Consider the following 20,979-nt stretch of genomic DNA (forward strand, 5'->3'; position numbering starts at 1 on the left):
CCAATTACATCACCAGACTATGAACTAAATTCTAGTTGGTCATTAGAATTCAAATATTTTAATTAATTTCTTAAACTACAAATAATATTTTACCGTACCAATTTTCGGTTTGACGTAAAACATATTTATATTACATGAATTTGACTATAAATATATATTTATTGAATAAAAATAGCATATCAATATAGTTTAAAATGATTATTTTTTAATACATCACAATTACATATAAATCTTTGAGCACTTGCGAGTGCATATTAGAGGTGATTATGGGTCGGGTCGGGTTTGGGTTCAGACAAAAATTTAGGCCCGTTTTCTAGGTCCGGCCCTGGCCCAACCTGAAATATGGGCATAAAAATTTATCCGAGCCCGGCCCATATTAAAATTTACAACACCAAAAAAGTATATATTTAATATATATTTGATTAAAAATAAAAAATATATATTTAATATATAATTCGGGCCGGGCCGGGCTCGGGCAAAAAAGTTTTACCCCAGGTCCGGCTAGTTTTTTAAACGGGCCTCATTTTTTTACCCAAACACATATTTCGGGCCTATATTTTTACCCGAACCCTCTCATTTTTCGTGAGGGCCGGGTAGCCCAATCCATGATCACCTCTAGTGCATTTGAATGGACAAATTTTGCTTTTAGACCTTGTTATTTGTATAAGTTATTGACTTAGTACATCTACTTTAATTTGATCAAGTTTAGTCCCTGTATTTTTTGAATTAATTTTAGTTATTATACTTTTTGAATCTTGAAATTTAGTCCTGACCAAATGGTAGCAGCTAAAATCTGTTTGGTTAAATTCTGCTATTAGTCCCATCTTAGTCGCTATATTTTTTGAATTTCGAAATTTCGACCTTAATACAAACGACAACCATTAAATATATTAACTAACTTTTTTATTTGTTCGTGTATGAGTAATATATTTGCCACATCAGGTTTTGGAAATAACAAAACTTAACTTAGTGCATTTAACAATTATTGTTTGACAAGGACTGAAATTTTAAAATTCAAAATGTACAAGGACTTAAAATGAACAAATTAAAGTACTGAGGTTGAATCCGAAACTTTCATAAAATATAGGGACTAACAGAAAAATTTAACCTATTCTTTTGGTAATGTCGTAATCAACAATAAATTGGCTTAAAAAATTTCAACAAATTATATGAGATTCAGATTAATACGTGTTTTAAATTTAAATTTGTTTTTACTTTAATTTACTATTTTACCCATAATTTATATATACTTGAAAAATCCTAATCCCTAACCTAATTTCTCTCTCCCCCTCCATCTCCCACCCGCGCCTCCTTGCTCCTCTTTTTCCCAACCATAGCTGCTTTGTTGTCTTCCATTTCCACCGGCTTGTTCGCCGCCGGAGCCTCCTTATTTCTCTCCCGTGTTAGGTCACCGCCTCCGGCCAACGACTGTCGTGATACAACTCCTTTGGGAGGTAAGTCGGCAACGCAACTCTTTTCAGATTTGATAATAGGTGTGTGTATGTTGATTTACATGGTTTTGTTTGACTGACTGTTTTGTTTTGCTTTGTTTGATGTGTCTAAAGATGTTTTTGGTTTCTTAGTTGAGAAATGCTAAATTTTTGTAAAATTAGAATTGAAAACGCGCCGAAATTTAATTGATTTCTTTAGGTTGCTAAGATATATGCAGTGTTTCTAAGGCATGAAACCTCATGTAATCGTTCTGGAAATTTGTTATAAAATCAGTCAGTAAAGCAGGATCTATGATTTGATTCTTAGGGTTTCAGAGTGGAAGTATTTTGGTTGTTATCTCGAACAATGTATTTACAATGGCCATTTGAGTAGCAGCCTTAACTTCAAAACGCTTTAAATTTCACAACCTTTCTGTTATTTGTTTCGTTGTCAGTTTATTTATTACTTCATCCAAGCTAATAGACTCTTTTAAAGTTCAGATCAATAATTTTATTACAAAGAGAGAAACTTTGGTATAAATTTGCAAATGATTGCAACCATTAATGTTCCTTCTCAATGATTAAAATAAACTAAATTGCTCTTAATAAAGCAGAGAAAATGCACCCAAAAGGGGTTGACAACCAATTACATGAGCTTGTATCTACTAAGTTCTTTTCTTTTTTTCTAAAGGAGGAAAATATTATACTACTAATCTTGATGGGAGGAAAATGATATAAGCTTTCCTTGGAGGCAGCACAAAGTTGCCTTCTCTGAGCCTTGATCAGTTGAACTTGCCTGGTGGTCCTCCCATTCATGATCACTACAGTCTCCTTATGATATCATATCAAACTCTCACACATACAAAAGATAACCCTAAATTAACCCTTCCTTTCCCCCCTCAAACTAACACTGGAAAACAGCACATTCTCATTCAGAGAAATGTCTTTGATTATGATGTTATTTTTTCCAAAAGGAAACTGTATGTTGTGATACACTAGTAGCTATTTATGTGGTGGGAAATGTGCTGCTAATTTTAGAATGTTGTTTTCTTGATGTAATACTTTACGTAACTTACTCTTGCATTACATTAATTGATTATGGTTATTGTATTTCGCTCATAGCGTTTACATGGTTGGAATCTTATCCCAACTTCTCTATTTACAAATTGTTGATCATTAGTGTGTAATGTTTTCTTCTTAAATTCTTCTTTGAAATCTATTCTAACAAGATCTGATTTTGTAGATGGGACTGGCATTTTTATTGCTTTGAAGTTGGCTTCATAGAGGAAGATTCTTTATGCTGAACTTTAAAGGCATGTAGTCAGCTGCCCAGATGTCAGATGGAAGAATTGTCTGAGCTGCATGACCACAGGGGCAACGGTTGCCCCTTACCAAATCCGGGTCACGATGATGTTAACACACCAAGAAAAGCTGGAAAAATGCTGAGTAATAGTAGTGGATATTCTAAGAAAGCACGTTTTAGTCAACTAGAAGACACTATCATTTCAACCGGAGTTGATGACATAAAGGACATAAATGATAAGCTAGGGTGTTATACTACAAAATCTAACTTTCCAGGTTGTACCTTTTCTTCCCCTGTTTGGAAATAGTAGATTAATTTAATCTAGATTTCAGTCAGTCTAGTTAATTGCCTTCTTAGAGCTTGTCTGCTTCTTTTTATGCTCTTGTTTCTTTTCACGTTTAGTTTCTGCATAAGTGGCTCCTGTTCTTGTAGTTGGAATTCTTGGAGTAAAATATTTGGTATAGTAACTAATTTTATTTAGCTTGAAATTACAGTGTTGGCAAGTATCCTTGTTTTAACCTATGTATGTGTGTATCATGCAATCATTTTGATTGCCCCCAGCATCCTGGGGAAAACAAGTCTTATGAGAATAATGTTTTAAAAGTACTGAAGACAATAATATTAGAAAGAGAAATTTAAAAGTAGAATCTGGATTGCCTGTGCAGTTTGCTGGAGATTATGCTGATTGTCTGTTTGCTCCTTTTTTGTAAAATACAATCCAGATAAAACACAAATGTCGAGACAAAAGAACAGCTTTAGTGGCAAGCGAGGTGACAGGAAAAATTTCAAAGTCCCTATGAAGCCGAAATTTGATTCTTTCTCCAAGAAGGCAGGTTTTGCGAGCTTTACTATGGCCTCCGGAGGAAACAACTTCCTTGGTATGTCATTTTTACCAAAAGGGTTTTGTTAACATGCATTTTTTTAAAAGAATTATGCTAGGTTTCATATGAGCGGTCACCAATTTGTGGGTGACTGGTTATGTGATATAATCTATGCATTTAGTTAAAATTAGCTACTGGTTGTATGTTTCTGTTTTTTGCATGATTCACCTTTCGGCATCAATTTCAGGATTATATGGTCTGAAGTCTGATGATATTCATGATGTCACCGAGCTTGTTGAGGATTTATCATTAAATGAACTCCTTGATGGCATATATGAGCATCCCATTTTAGGCATCGAGAAGGGTAGGAAAGCAACTAACACAACTGAAAATTTTCTACATTCTGTTAAAAAGGTGTTCTCCGTTCTTCCACTTCGAAGGGTTCAGTCCCAAAACGTTACAGATATGGACAGTTCTTCCCACAAGAAAATGCCCTTGTGTCCACTGAGCTCTGTTTCTATTCCAGCATGTAGTGCTAGTGGTGATAAAGAAGACACCTGTTCTGTAGACCCATCACCATGTGACAAGGTGCGTTTTGAGCTAAAATCTAATATAATTAGTCCTGATATCAATTATAAATGAAGTAAAAAAATTGACACCTGTTGATACTTGATTAAAAACACTGTGCATGCTCTGGAACACCCTGTTATTATGCCTTGAAGTCTTAGGTCCATCTGGGAAGGGTGTTTTATTTTTGTTTTTAAATCTTTATAGGCGCTGACAAGTTATTAACTTTGTACTTTAATCTTGTTCCAAACCCAGGATTCATCTGGCAAGCCCGAAATGCCTTCCAGTCCTCCAGAATTTTTGTTGTGTCAACCGAAAGATATTCTGGAGCGCTTGGCATTGCCTCCACCAAAAGATCTGGACTCTCTACTTCTAGATGCGACCAAGCCTTCATCCACAAGGAATAATTCTGACGCTCGTCCAGGCAAGCAAATACTCCGCCGAGCTAGCTTGCCACCATTTCCTTGGTCACATACTATTAATGGGTGCAGAACCAATCCTGATGTGGTTAAGCTTTTATCAAATAAGAGCATGTGCCAAGGGCGATGGGTAAAAATACCAAATACTTCCAGTTCGGCCGGGACTGCAACTGGATGTTTTACCAACTTGGAGTCACTTGCCTATGATCCAAGCCTAATCCCTTCACTTCCAAAGTGCAGTAGTTTGGAAGGTGAAATAGCATCATCATCTTGTAATCTCCGTTTATGTGAACAGGGTGCATCACCTCTTACGACTTATTCCAAGGCTTTTAATCTTCCTCAAGGTACTTTCCCGAAGGGTAGCTTCTTGGTCTTTCCCTGTCTATAGATATACTGATTTTTCTAGAAGTCTTTTTGTATGGTTTTCCAAGGGTAACTTATTTTCTGGATCAAGTTACTTGTTTCACATGATTCTTCTTCGGAGTCCTGCCAGACCGAATCCGAGCATGTATATCCCTTCTTTTTAGCAATTAATTTTCATTCTGGGATAAAGAACTGAATTATAGAATCTTTCGAAGTGGAATCTGATCTACCTGCTCTGGTTCTGGTTATCTAGCCTTATATTCTTAGAACCAAGTTACTTTAGGATGAAATATAGGTCATTTTGGTTAATTTAATGTACACAAATTTATTGCCATTTCGGTTGTTTGTCATTTCTTATTTATTGTTCTCTTTTTGTTGATAGTCGGGCACTGTCCAAGAATATTGGCTGCAGCTCGAACATTGTGTGACATTGCGACTAAACCCTTGAGGCAAAACCCGGATGGTATTACAAGGTGGCCGAAGAAGCCTTCACAAAAGGCCATGAAAGCTCGTAAGACAAAATCAATTGAGAAACCGGACGAGATATATGCAACACCCTCTTCTTTATTGGGATCTGACAAACTGGTGAGATGTGACACGGACCAGTTAATCCTCTCGAAAAGGCCTAAGCTCTCTGTAGTTGAGAATAAGAAGGATCTCAACCACATAAACGGTGTTAGAAAAGGACCCATAGCTTGGTCTACTCCTAGATCAAGTAGATCATCGCCTGGCAAATCAGTAAGTGAAATACGGCATACCACTGCCAATGTAGTAAAGCCACCATGTACGAATCTTCCACCTACGGTTTTAGATAAGCCTTGCAACAGTCAACATAAGTTGCGGAAACTAATGTCCGTAGACTGGAAGAGGGGAAGAGATAGGCTTGATTAATGAAAAGTTGTCGTCTTTTTCTTTTTCCCGATGTCGAAGTTTGCATTCAACAATTATTGCAAAATTTATCGACCTCTGTACGAGGTTAAACCGGTGTTCCTGGTTTATTTGTATATATATCGCGATGTAGGTGGGAATGAAATAGTTGTGCTATGGCTGGAAAGGGAAAAACAAAATGTTACAATAGTAACATCCAAGTGATAGTTTGTAGAAATACTGCAAGGGAATTCTTTGCCTTGTATATTTTAGAGCAATTGTTGAGGCAATAGAAATTTCAGTTTCTCACACTTTAGCTTTTCAGCTTCCAGTATGTGTTTGTTAGGAGTATTGTTCCATTTTTTGAACTTCTATTTATTTGAAGGATCTTATCCACATTCATATTTACGTAGTTCAAGTTCATGTCCTTTACATTCTAATAATTATATTTCATACTTATATTTCAACTTTACAGTTACAAGTGTAGGTAAAAGTATCATAAAAGTTTTTATATTAAGAGTATCATAAAAATTTTTATATTAAGAGTCAAATTATTTTTTTATACGAAAAATGGTAAACTAGTTTCTATACTTTAAGTTGAAAAATAAAAAAATTTATTCATTTTTAGTTAAGAATTGGTCTTTGTGTGTCTGAATGTGATATGTCATGTATCACTCTTTAGTTATCTATTAGTTACACTATATTTTAATAGTAAAAATAGATAAAATTTTTAACTGATTGATTTATTCATTTTCTAGTGTAAGGGGTAAAATAGAATCTGATTCTAAGGAACTTTTATTGTAATTTTATCTAAAAATAAATATATATATATATATAAAAAAATTAGAGTAATAGCTAATAATTGGATATGCAACTTTGGGTCGAAAATATGAATTACTTGTGACGTAAACAAAAACAAAACTGGAAAACCTAAGAAAACATTTGATCCAACAAAAGAACCAAAGCCATTGCCAAACCAGGATCAAATCCAGCCTCTACAATCAACATAAAAACCTCTACACCAAAAGAAACACCTCCAATTATTGCATCTTTTCTCTTAATCTCAGCCACCACTTTCTTTGCTTCATTCACCACTTTACACGATCTATGCGAATAGGATCCTTCGATCATATAAACGTACTTTTCGTCCGTTGACCGGCCCCGATATACGTATGCTAGTACATTAGGGTTGTTATGTAAGATGTTAATACATTTCTTTACATAGAAAATCGGTTGCTCCTCTGATCGTTTTGTTGATATACAATGAGCACCTATTTCCCCACCATAGATAAACCAAGTATCCAAGAATCTAAGGTTCTGTTCATAAAAAAAAGATAAATTAATCCCCTTAAATTTCAATAAAAAAAAATAAAGAGTCGAAGAAACATGAAAGGTATGAAAATTATAGTACCTTGTTACGTCGCATTGTCAGTATGGATTTTCCAACCCCATCCATAAGAACAAGTTCTTTAGGGCGTTGTCCTATGTAAGTTTCGACTCGATAAACTACATTACCATCGGAATTAATCACGGTGAATCCGTTACAGCTCATTACAAGCGATTTTCTCCACACCGTTAGCGACATGCATAGATCACTTTGGGTCGTCGGTAACTCGGCCGACCAACGTCGTTCTTCATGTACCGATCTTGATGAAGATTTCATGAAAAAAGACATTCTTACATATATGTTGGAACAAACATGGTGACAGGAAAGTATATTTATAAGGTAGATAGTAGAGTATAAATAAGTGTATAAAATATTTGAAATTTGTTTTAATATTTTTGTGCAAATTGTGGAAAGAGACAAATTCTTTTACCTGTCAATGACTCTTTTTCCAGAGAAAAATCTTGATGGGAAATATTTGATTAATTTAATCACATGTTATTTAAAAATTCACTGTTGTTAGTCATGGGAAATGTGAGATTCCGGAATTGATAGGGTATCATCGGCACTGGTGTTTGTCATGGTGCTTTCCCTTGACGTCAAATAAATAAAAACAAAATAGTATACGGCGAGTGTGGTGAGTTGGCATCTTGTTTTTCCAGCAATTCAGTCAGCCGTTTGGTCAAGGGTGTTTGGTCATTTGATTTTATTATTTAGCATTAAAAGGCAACAATTATATAATTAAATTATTATTACTGTCGAGATTTTGGTCATCTCTGACTTTTTTGAAATAATATCTAGAATTATTCATGATTCCTTCCTAACACATAAATAAGAAGATAATACTCGAACTCGCATATTCTGATATTAACAACAATATCCATACTAATTAAGTTAAAACTCAATCACCGTCATTCATTTATGTATAAATCCAAAAGGGTTTTATTATTATTATTATTATTATTACAATTTTACAGTATGAACTGAACTGTTTTACAATGGGCCAACCAAGACTTATATTACCTCATCTTCTGTTCTTTTCTTCCATTAATTTTTAATTTTTGTGATGGTATTTCCTAAAACCAGAATTGGAAGCCATTGTTTATGAAATTTAATAATTGGATAAGCAAAGCTACGAAAAATATTCCAATGTGAGCCAATTAAGACAACCCAGAATCTAAAAACCAAACAAAAAACTTTATTATTTTCTTCAAACAAACCAGATTTGTGTTTCTGGTACAGGATTTTGTGTAAACACACAACCATGTCTTTATCATAATATCGGAGAGATTTTATTCCATGGCTTATTTTAAATAAACTAGGACAGGCATGAAAGTCGTGCAGGCTTCTTAAGTGTCAAAAGATTGGTTTTTTTTTAATTAAAATATGTATATTTTATATCTGTTTTACGGTTCATGAAAATTCATCTTTTCGGAGTTTGTAGTTGCTATTCTTAACAATATTGTCTCTAAAATTTAAACTTAAGTTCTATCCGTAAGATTGCAATGTAACTTAATATTGCACCTAATATTTGTTGGTCTGGTATAAAGTTTATTTGATACCCGAGTTTGACAAAAAAATTTAATATGATACTTGTATTGTTTATTTGAAAAAAAGAGTTATACATGTTGACACCCAAAGAAAACAATGTTTACTTTTTAGTGTTTGATTCAAATTTTAGGATTAATTTGATAAAAGTTAATTGCTAATATTATTAGGGTTGGATTCTCATTATTTTGTTAATAGAATAAATTTGGTGCTAATTGTGAATTGATTTAATTTGTTAAATGCAGACGGATGACCGTGATTTTTTTTTTTTGCTTTTAAGGTTGATTGATGGAAGTTAATTGTTAATATTATTAGTTAATTATGAATTATCATCAAATCAACCATAAAACTCGAATTAAATACTAAAATATTTATACCATTAACTTCAAGTAACAATACGTATAACTTTTATCAAACACAACTATTATATTCAACCAAAAAGTAAAACAAGTATCGTATTAAAAAAAATATCAAATTATTTACTAAACTTTTAAATAGTAATTTTTAACAATTTTTCATATGCATTTGAATTAAAAAATATTAGTTAATAGATATAATTTTATGTATTGTTAGTGAATTAAATGAGATATGTTTCATTCTTAAAATCTTATTTAGGGAGTTTAAAAACTTCGGTAATAATATGTCAACTAATTTTTCTACATGATCAAAAAGATTTTGACTTAATAATAAAGTTAAAGACTTTAAAATTTAAATGGGTATAATACAAATCCAACGGCTTATGGAACTCCACGTGGTGCAATATTATTGGTTTATTAGTTTGTCAAAAATAAAACTGCCGTGAATCCTCGAACCTATAAAAACGTACGTCTCATTCGTTTATCTTTCCCGGTTTTTTTACAAGCCCACGGGTTATCAACGGTCCAGATCAAAATCTTCCTGTTATAAACGGTCCAGATTAAAACTATTTTATCACAAAATGGAGCTGAGCTGAGCTGAGCTCGTTAGTAAAAAATAACAACACTCAAAATTATTTCTCCAGATTTTCGTTTTTCTTTTTTGAACTTTGGGGGGTTTTCAATCTTCAAACGTTTTTCACAATTAGTAGTAAGGGTTTTAGAACTTTGGGGTTCAAAAGAAAATGGCGGAGCACGAGGAATCGTTGATGGAGAAGATAGCAGAGAAGATCCACGGCCATGATTCATCGTCTGATTCCGATGACGATAAGCCATCAAAAACGTCGGTCTAATACAAGGTCTTTCGTCTCTTTGGGAGAGAAAGACCCGTCCACCATGTTTTTGTTGGAGGCAAATGTATGTTGCAAAAACTTTTTTTTTCATTTCTTAAATTTCTCTTTTTTTTTTTGAAATATTTTTTGTGGTCATTGAAGAGTTAGACCTGGCTAAGGTCGAGCTTGGATTTTTGCTTTGATTAATGCTACTTGTGCTTAATTTATGGTTTTTGATATTTTATTATCCGTTTTAGCATGAATATTTGAAGTTAGGGTTTAGGATTTCTGTGATTATTTTTTTGGGTTTTTTGGGTAAACTATATTAGTAGTCGCGCAACTATTCGCAAATTTCTTTTTACTCACCTAACTATTGTAGTTGCATAATGGTCACGGCATATATTCAATATTTTTGTCACCAGCTGACAATAGCAGCTTTTAAAAAATTTATATAATAATAACTTTAACCCTCAATATTTATATATTGTATCAATTTAGTCTTGATTCTAAAAGATCTAACCCTCTGTGTAATAATATAATTTGTTTTTGGCAGTTTTATTTTTCTTTCTGACCATTTCATAGTTGGGTGACTAAAGAAGAAATAAAAATACTTACAGTAGGGTGATCATTTTGTAATTTTTTATAGTTGGATGACCTTAAAAGAAATCTACTAATAGCTGGGTGACTCCTGTTGGTACTGATTATTAATAACCTTTCTTAACGATACTAGTTTGATACTTAGGTGATCATTATCAGTAATTATTACCCTTTGCCTCTTTTTTTTTCTTTAATTGTGCTATACATACTCATGTGATGAAATTGTGTGTATGTGTAATAGCGGCTGACCTTTTCCTATGGAGGAACAAAAAGGCATCAGCAGGAGCCCTCGGGAATTGCTGGAATACAACCTTCTCCCTCTAGTGGGTCACTTGTTGATGCTTACACTTGCATTACTTTTCTTGTGGTCAAATGTTACTACCTTCATCCACAAGTAAGCTACTAAGCCACCGATTTTATCGTCTGATTTTGAGGTTATATTTGGATTCAGGTATCCTTTTTGTTTGTGCTAATGTTGAAATCGTTCTGAATAGGTCCCCAACACGTATCCCTGAAGTTCAAATACCTAAAGACCCTGTTTTAGAGTGTGCTCAAGCGCTTAGGTTCGAGATCAACTGACTTTTCTGTCTTGCAGGATATCGCATCAGGAAGAGATTTTAAGAAGATCCTCGCTGTATGTTTTCTTAGTCATTTGCCTTTCTGGTCGAGCATAAAGCAATTCATTCATCTGAAGCTCGTAATTAAGATAGTGATATAATGGTTAGATACGCATTTGCCACTATCCTGAACTCTTGTTAGTTTACTCGTTAATTATATCCTAACGGCATTGTGAGTTTTTCAGGTGATTGCTAGCTTGTGGGTCTTGACACTTTTCTATATAGGTATTGCCGTTGTCTTCACCCTCCTTTTACCTTATAAAGGTTTCGGGTTTCGGGTTTTTTTTTTTTGCGAACAGTCTTCATACTACTTCACACGATTCTTGTGCTATACGAGAAATATGAGGACAAGGTTGATCCATTTGCTGAGAAAGCAATGCATGAGATTAAGAAGCAGTATGCAGTGTTTGATGCAAAATTTCTAAGATTCCGAGGAGACGGTTGAAAGGAAAGAAGGATCAAATTTACGGGCCGAGATGTTTGCTGTTGCTAGGTTTTGACATACATATGCGGTAGCTCTGTTTTATGAAGGTTATGTTTCATTTTAATATCAATTAGAACCCTTCATTTATACTTTTTAGTTTTATAGTCACCGGATGAATATGGGATTCTGTTTTAAATCTTGTTTTTTCTACAAATGATAGCCTTTTGTGATAATATTTTATCATTTTTCATGTTGATTAGTGCATTATCCATTGGGTTCAAAATTCTCTCAATTTCCCTTGTGTTTGTTTTTCTTGAAAAATCATATCCAATACTTGAATATCATACATAATATATAGATATAAGCAACTTTGAAGGACTCTCTAAAATCTAAATACACACAAAAAAAAAAGTTAAATCACTTTTTGATGCTTGAACTTAACAATTACTCTGAAATTGGGAGCTTGATTTTTTTTGGTTCAAGTTAGTTATTGATATTTTCTTGAAAATCTTATAATTGAGGCATTAGTATGGAAACAATTGTCAAATTTATTGATAAACTTGGACCAAAAGAAAAGTTCTACCCACAATGCGGTAACAAATTCCTAATTCAGTTAAAGGACTAACTTGAATAAAAAAAAAGTTTAAATCTCAATGTGAGAATTATTGGGAAGATTAGGCCCATTAAAAAAAAGTAAATTTGGAGTAACATTAACTTGTAATGTTGATAAAAGCAAATCCATAGGTTAAAATTACCTTGTAGAATGATACTAGTGCCAAGCAAATTGAATTCCATATTCTATTTGATTCTTATTTTTTATAATATAAAAATTTTATTTCCAAGTTAGTAAAAAAGAATTACACCAATAATCCACAGTGTCAACTTACCAATCCTCTACTTTGACTGCCAATATTCCATCAATATCACGGCTGGTGTAAAAATATTTTACATACATTTAATATGCATAAATTATTTTCTCTATCATTTGCGAAGACCCTGCTGGCCTGATACTGTGCATTTTACTAGAATATATTTTCTCTATCATTTTTCAAGTAGGGGCAAAATAAATAATCTGTGGGCGTCAAAATAAAATTATAAAACATCCAATATATCCCAAACATTGAGTCCTCAATTCCGTTTTCTATTGTTTTTAGCTATTGGCTATGAATTTCAAACACCCAGAAAAATATATATAATATATATATTTATGAAAATTTATTTGATTTAATGAAAAAACTCCATAAGCAAATGAAACGATAACATATGATTGTAGAATAAAGTTAAAAAAATAATAATAACTTTGTGAAATCGGAAAACTCCACTAGAAGAATATAGAATAATTACCGTATATATATATCACCATGAAGAATGAGAAAATTTTTCTTACCCAACAAATTAAAACATGCAGTTCTACAATTCCAAGATGGAAGATTTGCATTTGGCCAAAATGCAAGATATATAATCTTCATTCTCTTTGTTGCTTTTTTACTGTTTCCTGGTAAGGCAAATTCTCTTAAGCTATGCTGGGATTTAACTGAATGTCCTATTATGCATGTTAGCACTCAGTTGATGAGACTTGTACAAGTTTTCTAGGCATTCAATTTGTGTAGCAGATACGAAGAAGTCGCTTGTCAATCATCGAGAAATCACTTAGAAAGCCTAGAAAGAAAGCATGCCCCAGAAAATTGACCTGGAACGTATTTTTGGTTCTGTAGGAATGAACCTATATTACAGCTGATATGAGAAAACAAAGCCAGTTATCTCATTAAATCCAAGAACACAAAGCCATTCCAGAGACTATGGAGGAGCATGGATGGTAATAGATTCCTTGACCGTGCGAAAACAACACCCATCACCATTCCTAAGAAAATAAGTGGCAACATTCTCCGAACATTAAAATGTGCCAGAGCAAAGGCGACTGAACTGACTAGTATTGCACACCAAACGGGCATGTATCTGGTCAATGAAGGGAGTAGGAAACCACGGAAAACTATTTCTTCCCATACAGGAGCACAAATCGAAACTACTATTGCATATAGTGCCATGGCTACTGGATCCCTTGCTAAAATTGACTGCTCAACACTTGAAAGGGTTACGGGTGTAGATGGCATAAGGGGTAATAAATTGAGGCTGAACTGTGATAATCGGTTGATGGCAGGAAACATGAGACATCCTAGCATAACATCGAAAAGCCACTTCCCTCTCAAACTAAATTTAAACCAATCTGATGGAAGGGGATAAAACTGAGACAAACAGCGGTGGAGTATCGCAATCCCAGCAAGACCTTCGGTTACATCAGTCACAAGGCTGAACAAGGCTTGTCCTCTGAATGTTAGAGATTCCTTGCTGAACCCCGACATGTGAGCAGCAAAAGGAATCATCCAAGACCCAATGAACCAGAAAGCAGCTACCCAGAGAAGCATAACCTATGTGAGCATAGAAAATATTATCATGCAACTAACTGACACGTTTGTAATTCATCCAAAGTTTGAATGAGATTGTCATACAAGAGGCCATTCCTCAGTTCAATCCATCATTATAGTTTGTAATCTTGAAATAATGAAATGCTAATAATATAGTGTCAGATTTGATTGATTTTAGCCTATTATGAAATATTCTTCCACAAATTCATTTTCAATACTAATCTCCTATACAAATAAATCATCGATTACTAGATGTAAAACAATAAGCAAAGATTTATCCCAGTTCAGCTATGATCTAACAGCAGGTATTAAACCTAAGGATCTCTTGATTTTCTCTTCTCTCCCAGATTCATTTAGGCTCAAAAGAATCCATTATGGGATGAAGCTCCCAGTTGGCAGCTTCGCCCCAGAGGATGTTCATTGATAGAGTTCATGGACCTTAAGCTCTTATATCTGAGTAATTAATTGATAGAGCATGCTTAACATCAACACAAGCTAAAAGCACAATCAAGATGCCAAATATTTCTACAGAGTAACAAGCCAACCTGCAGAATTGTCTTTGCTGTCCATGGTACAGTCCACCTGCTACCCACTGCACTCAATACAGCATCTGCAGCCTGCAAACCAACTAATTTCATCATGTTCCCAACAAAATTTAAAAAAGAGATCAGCAAACATGTTGACATACTAGACAATTCTGCACTACACTCAAATTTTATATCCCATAAAACTATAATATTATCTACAATAATATTTCATTTCGAGTTCCAAAAAAAAGAGAGACCAAAATGTAAAGGGTAAATGTCATGTTGCCGATTTAATTACTTGATACAAAAGAAGTAGGATCACCAGAATTATACATGTTAAGATCGATTGTCCACAAATGAGCAACATCTATTTTCTCCCGCAAATCCTACCCCAGACTAAACTCTAGCTAACAAATTGATTGTCCAGCCTATGAAGAGGCTGATTGCAATAGACTCAATGAGTAGCCAATAATAGATAGCAGACGTGCAGATTAAACTGAACATACCATCTATTCTGGCATGTAAATAAATAAAGATCGGCGGTCCACTAAACTGAACCGATTAAAAGAAAATATTACCTCCTGAAGAGTTGATTTCCAATCTCTTTTGCGAGCACTAGGCGTACTTAACTCAGGTTGTAATAATTCTTCGGGCAGGAAATGCTCGATATACTCGGATTTTGGGTTTTCTGGGGAGAAACCCTCATGCCTAAAGCATGAAATCTTCCATTTCTGCAAATTAAAAAATAGATAAATAAAACCAGAAATGCTTGTAAAGTAATAGTATATGAAGCATGATTGCGGAAATAAAAACCACAATAAACGAGATTCTCAATTGAACTCTAAACCTCAACTGATTAATAAAGCTGCCAACGTTCTACATCATGGCCTAAGTAGATCAATCAAGTTTCTTGATACATAATTTTTTCCCCTCATTTTCTCAGCAACCAAGAAGAACCTAACTAACTATAATTCATCTTCAGGGTCAAAAACTAACTATAATGCAATTCCAATTAAAGTTTCCTCCATTTTCTTGGTAACCAAACATAACCCATTTCAAGTTTTCAACTTCAGATTCTCAAAAACCAAAATTCTAACATAAAAATGAAATTAAAGTAACAGAAAACAAAATGCAAACAACAAAAATGCTTATGCATATATACTTACGTTCTTTTTTAGCTTGGAGTTGGATTCAAAGATCCGGGAGCTTCGGGCTAAAGAAAAGGTACAACGTCGATTCGGAACCTGAAATTTGAAGACAGGAGCAAGGATTGGGCGCTGAGAGAAAGAGTGAGAACAGTAGGAACTCAACATGAGGCCCTAATTTCAAGAACTCTAATAATTTGCATTAAAAAGGCATAACTTGACATGTAATTTGGGAATTGTAAATCAAAACCCTAATTTCTGAAGTTCTTTTCGTTTCGAGATGGGTAGTGTGATCTTTTTTTCTGGTGCAGAGAGGATTTTAGGGAGTGTCTGGAAACAAGGAATTAATTTTTCTTATTAATTATGATTTCCGGAATTTTCCCCAATTTTCTTTCTGAAAAATAATAAATTTTCTTTGTGGTCCCTTCCGTGTTTATTAATTGCATTTGGTCCTTTTATTTCACAATTAAGGCATAATAATAAATTTAGTCCTTAATTTTTACATTTTTATCAAATTGGCCTCTTTAAGCTCTCAATCTTTTAAAAAGAATCATATTTGACTATCAACATTTCAAAAATAGTCAAATTACTGTTTTTAGCTGAAATACTGACTAAAATATTAATTTTTTAAACATGGTAGCTTGCATGGCAATCCTCATGCAATTTTTGTTATTTTTTAAAAAAAATTTATGAACTATTTATATATTTTGTTGATTTTTTATTTTTTATTTTTAAATATTTTATAATTTTAAATTATTTGTTAATGATATAACAAATGGTGTCGTGGCAGCATGAAGTAGGCGAAACCAGATTTCTTTTTGTGGGGGCGAAATTAAGTTGTATAATCTTATGAGAGCTAAAATGTAATTTCACAATTTAATAGCTTATATCTTTATAATTTTTAAAGGACTAAATCAAAATTTAATCATTTTGAGGGGGCTAAAGTGTAATTTTACCTTTTACTAAATTAAAATCTTGTAAAAATTAAAAGACCTATGAAAATTTCCATTTTTGGGGGGTCAGCCCCTTGCCAGCCACCATAGATTTGGCCTTGGCATGAAGTATATGTAAGTTGCCACGCAAATTATCATCCCAACCTCGTTAAAAACTTAAAATTTTAGCCAGTATTTCTGTTAAAAAAAACAATAAAATTAACGACCAAATATAACTAAAAAAATAAGGATGAAATTAATAAAAAAAATACAAAGATTAAAGATTAAATTTATCAGAAGCAACAACCATTTTACCCTATAGAATAGTTTATTTGTTTTTCATGTTAATAATGATTTCGGGAAATTTCCCCAATTTTCTTCTAAACAATAATGCATTTTCTTTGCGGTCCTTCCATGTTATTAATTACGTTTAATCCAAAATTCGTTTGCCATGCAGTTTTAAAAAAAATTTAACAAATAATAAATTTATATTTTAGAATTTTAAATTAATATAAAGGATTTCTTAACAAAATTCCCTGAGCCAAATCCATATTTAAATATAAAAGATTTAATTTACATTCAACCCGGAATTGAAAATCATATTTTAACAATAGCACAATGTCCAAACAAGCAAAAACTAAAAATCATGAAACTCCCTCTATTAAGTTAAAAGTTCATATTAGTCAATACTCTTCCGCAGTTTGACGGCAAAACTTGGCCCATATATATGTCAAAGGGCAGAAATAGACCAACCAAGAACATGATTTCCGAACACGAGCTCAGGGTCTCGGATCGGAAACCAAGATCAGGCAATGAAGGTGTGATTTTGGTTATAACAAAACCAAACTGGTCGAGACATGAATTTATGGCACTGCAGGTTAAGTGTGTAGCCGGTTTCCAACCAACTCCGGATTGCCTTTTCTCATCATGGCAACGAACTCATCGTAGTTTATTCTTCCATCCTGTACGAAGCAACACGGTACATCAAACATGAAGATGCCATTACAATGGTTCAATTGCAATAATTTCGTTTAAATGTATCCACCATTAGCAGACCTTATCAGTGTCAACTTCAGCAAGGATCTCGTTTATTGTTTTTTCATCTCTCGTGTTATACTTTTGAAGGGCCTGTTTGAGCTCTTCCATTGTTATGTACCTAAATCGAGTCGAAACAAATATGATCAGATATCACAATGGGAACATATGATTCGGGAATGGAAGAAAATCGTTATATACTAAGAAAATGGTAGACTGATTACCCGCTGTTGTCCTTGTCGAAGTGTTGGAAGGCAGTGTATAAACGTTTTTCCTTTTCCATTCGATTCATGTGCATGGTAGCTGTTATAAACTCCACGTAATCAATCGTTCCATTTCCGTCAATGTCGGTCTAGAGCAGTATGAAATATATTTTGCTTAACAAGATTTACAATTACATTTGATATGTTTCATGTAACACATGCAAAACACGATATTCATCACCCTTTTCTTTCAGTTCATAAAAAAATTCTAAAATGAACTAAAATACATGTGAGCTGTTATCTTGGTTTTCGAGTATCTTTCAGGTCGGCAGGAGGGAGGGCTTGCATTTCTCCAACGTGTACCGTCCCTGTCTTGTCATCTGTTTAGCATTGTATAATTTGATGGCAAGTTACATGTTGACCTCACTCTGCATTTCTCCTTGTAAAAGATATTGGTTTCTATTCCGTTCCTCGGTCCTAGAGGCTCATTAAGATACTTAATACTAATCCGTATGACCAAGGTTACGTCATTAGATTGGAATTTAAGTAAATTATTTAAAAGCGCAGTGTTTATCAGGAAGGATAAATATATAAAAGGATCGAGACATACCGCTTCCATTAGCAGCCTCACTTCAGACTCGGAAACATTAGTACCGAGTTTACAAAGGCCAGCTTTTAACTCATCGAAGGTGATTGTTCGACTGTTATCAGTGTCCATCAATTTGAACATCTCCTTCAAACCTACGATTTCTTCTTCCGATAGATTTTCCGCAATTACCTGGACAAAGAGAAAAAGGAAAACGGACGATGATGAGGACTATGTTGCCGCAATGCTTACATATTAATGGTTCATAAGGGTATATCAGACAAAAGCAATTCACCTTTAGAGCAACTTTTTTGAATTTGTTCATTGCCCTGAATTGCTTCATTCTAGTTAAAACAGCAACATCGAGAGGCTTATCAGATGCATCACCATCTTCCCGCAGCCACAGATGATCTGCAGTTTATTTCTTTTTTAACAGAATTGCCTAGAAACTCGATGAAAAACTTAATGCGAGACGAACAAGAAGATAAAATATGATTTTTACACCCAAAACTTACCCAAGACTTCAGAAGCTGAAAGCCGTTCCTTGGGATCTTGTCGTAGCATCTTCGACAAGAGATCTTTGGCACTGTCGGAAACAGAAGGCCATGGATCTGATAAGAAATTGATATTTCCCTGAAGAATAGACTTGAAGATACTCTTTTCAGTTTCTGCATATAATCAAAAGCAGGAATAAGAGACCTCTCACTCATCCACAACATAGCAATAGCTAATCTTCAATTAGGAACAATAGTACTACCTCCATAGAATGGTGGAGACCCACTAAGGAGAACGTAAAGAATCACCCCAGCACTCCAAATATCGGCTTCAGGTCCATATCGCCAGTGCAATACTTCCGGAGCCATATAAAAAGCAGTTCCAACAAAATCCTTAAAAACCTCTCCTGCATTAGTAGAGAATGTTACCTTACTCGATCGGATAAACTGCGATAACATATGAAGGTTCACAATTCATTTTAAGTAGTAGCATTTCGATATAATGTACCATGAAAAGCAAACCCAAATAGGGAATTTTAACAAGCTTCGACTCTTCATTTTTCTTCAACTACCATAGTCAGGCACTAGATACATATTCCGACATGGTTCAATGATATGTCCGTCCTAAGACACATATTGGGCAAATTAAACATACATTCACACCTGAGTTCGAGTAACATTGAATCACAAATACTCACCTGGCTTAAAAAATGTAGAGAGCCCAAAATCCGTAGCTTTCAATGGAGAATCCTCGTCTTTACTCAAGAACAAGAAATTTTCAGGCTTCAAGTCCCTGTGCATTACCCCCATTGAATGACAATTATGAATCACCGTCACGATTTGCCTACACAAATTAGCCGCTTCCTTTTCTGAATAATGACCTTTGGCTAAAATCCGATCAAGCAACTCCCCTCCAGCACACAGTTCCATAATCAGATTCACCGAGCGCCGATCCTCGCAAGCTGTTTCTAGCTCAACAATATTCCTATCAACAACAACATTAATTTAAAAACCTTTAAAATGATAAAAAAAAAAACAATAAGTTTTGCTTTGGGGGAGGGGGGGAACCTGTGGCCGGTGAGATGATACATGATCTGAACTTCACGGCGGACGTCTTCGATATCATCACGGGTGAGAAGCTTACGCCTGGAGATAGATTTACAAGCGAAATGCTGTTTTGTTTCCTTATGAGTTACCAAGTAGGTAACGCCAAACTGACCACGGCCGAGTTCACGGCCGACGACGTAAGTTGACCGGACGTCCTCCATGGTACGGCCGAACACACGACCGATGGGTGGAGTGTTGGGGGTGGCGAGGCGGTTTTTGGAGGCAATGGTTGAAGAATGGTAGTAATGGGTTTTGGGAGGCGGTGAATAGCCGGGAACAGGTTTAACGTTGTCGTCATTATGATGGGTACCGCCTGGGTCGGGTTCTGGTCGGAACCGGTTACTGGCGATGGGAGGACGGTTACAGTTACCCATTCTAACCGGAAAACAAAAAAAAAAAGTTGAAAAATGAGCGAGTTAAGGCGAGTCGGAAGGAAAAGCTACCTATTTGTCCTTGAGTTGTCTGAAACTGAAATTTTTGGCTAATCGGAAATGACTAAAATAGGGTTGATTGGGACTTCTATGGTACGTGCGTGTGCATGATTTCCTTTGGCGTGCAAAAGTTGGTTAAAATTCGATTTAGCCAATTTAATCCATGATATTATGCAATTTAGGTGGCTTGGCAAAGTTAGTTGGCTATGGTTTCGATTAAAATAATTTATTTATTTAATGGAGTGAAATTTTAATTATAATTTTTTAAAAGATTAAAATATAATTTTATATATCATTTTATAATTTAAAGTATAATTTTATAATTTTATTAATTTATAAATTTCAAATTTCTTTAAAATACTAAACTAACCTGTGCCATTAAAATCAGTAATAATAAATCTTAAAAATATATATGAAGTTTAGTTTAATGTGCAATTCTATGCATGTACTTTGGTCTTGTTCAATTTTATACATGAAATTTTGATTTGATTAAATCATCATAAATTATTAACACGATTATTGATATAACATCATTTTATGTTTATATATTACATACACATGTAATTATAT

At 34.1% G+C, this 20,979-nt stretch overlaps 4 protein-coding genes and 1 pseudogene across 6 annotated transcripts; 2 read left to right on the forward strand and 3 right to left on the reverse strand.

Moving 5' to 3' along the window:
* The first annotated feature begins 1,223 nt into the window (after positions 1–1,223).
* On the forward strand, positions 1,224–6,079 carry LOC107904480 (uncharacterized). Its single transcript, XM_016830867.2, has 6 exons — positions 1,224–1,454; positions 2,674–3,008; positions 3,456–3,611; positions 3,802–4,142; positions 4,377–4,884; positions 5,286–6,079. Exons 2-6 carry the CDS (start codon positions 2,771–2,773, stop codon positions 5,792–5,794), a joined length of 1,752 nt encoding a protein of 583 aa, XP_016686356.1. The 5' UTR covers positions 1,224–1,454; positions 2,674–2,770; the 3' UTR covers positions 5,795–6,079.
* A 579-nt stretch (positions 6,080–6,658) lies between these two features.
* LOC107903056 (protein LURP-one-related 17) lies at positions 6,659–7,694 on the reverse strand. Its single transcript, XM_016829115.2, has 2 exons — positions 7,182–7,694; positions 6,659–7,087 (listed from the first exon to the last, which is right to left on the reverse strand). The coding sequence occupies exons 1-2, from the start codon at positions 7,443–7,445 to the stop codon at positions 6,701–6,703; spliced, it is 651 nt and encodes a 216-aa protein (XP_016684604.1). The 5' UTR covers positions 7,446–7,694; the 3' UTR covers positions 6,659–6,700.
* Positions 7,695–9,561: 1,867 nt separating this feature from the next.
* Positions 9,562–11,776, forward strand: LOC107904479 (reticulon-like protein B3; annotated as a pseudogene).
* A 1,082-nt stretch (positions 11,777–12,858) lies between these two features.
* On the reverse strand, positions 12,859–15,993 carry LOC107904478 (uncharacterized). Its single transcript, XM_016830865.2, has 4 exons — positions 15,643–15,993; positions 15,055–15,207; positions 14,495–14,566; positions 12,859–13,952 (listed from the first exon to the last, which is right to left on the reverse strand). Exons 1-4 carry the CDS (start codon positions 15,787–15,789, stop codon positions 13,284–13,286), a joined length of 1,041 nt encoding a protein of 346 aa, XP_016686354.1. The 5' UTR covers positions 15,790–15,993; the 3' UTR covers positions 12,859–13,283.
* A 1,097-nt stretch (positions 15,994–17,090) lies between these two features.
* LOC107904476 (calcium-dependent protein kinase 1) lies at positions 17,091–20,452 on the reverse strand. 3 transcript variants are annotated; one of them, XM_016830863.2, is made up of 9 exons: positions 19,940–20,448; positions 19,570–19,856; positions 19,135–19,278; positions 18,893–19,045; positions 18,673–18,788; positions 18,402–18,569; positions 17,813–17,940; positions 17,610–17,709; positions 17,091–17,515 (listed from the first exon to the last, which is right to left on the reverse strand). In XM_016830863.2, exons 1-9 carry the CDS (start codon positions 20,350–20,352, stop codon positions 17,432–17,434), a joined length of 1,593 nt encoding a protein of 530 aa, XP_016686352.1. In that variant the 5' UTR covers positions 20,353–20,448; the 3' UTR covers positions 17,091–17,431. The 3 variants fall into 3 exon arrangements, 1 of the variants encoding a protein (XP_016686352.1); XR_001686240.2 differs by lacking the exon at positions 17,091–17,515 and having other exon boundaries at positions 17,655–17,709; positions 17,813–17,891; positions 19,940–20,452; XR_005920916.1 differs by lacking the exon at positions 17,091–17,515 and having other exon boundaries at positions 17,655–17,709; positions 17,813–18,294; positions 19,940–20,452.
* Positions 20,453–20,979: the final 527 nt, after the last annotated feature.

Source organism: Gossypium hirsutum, chromosome D11, assembly GCF_007990345.1.
Source record: "Gossypium hirsutum isolate 1008001.06 chromosome D11, Gossypium_hirsutum_v2.1, whole genome shotgun sequence".
Lineage (NCBI taxonomy): Eukaryota > Viridiplantae > Streptophyta > Magnoliopsida > Malvales > Malvaceae > Gossypium > Gossypium hirsutum.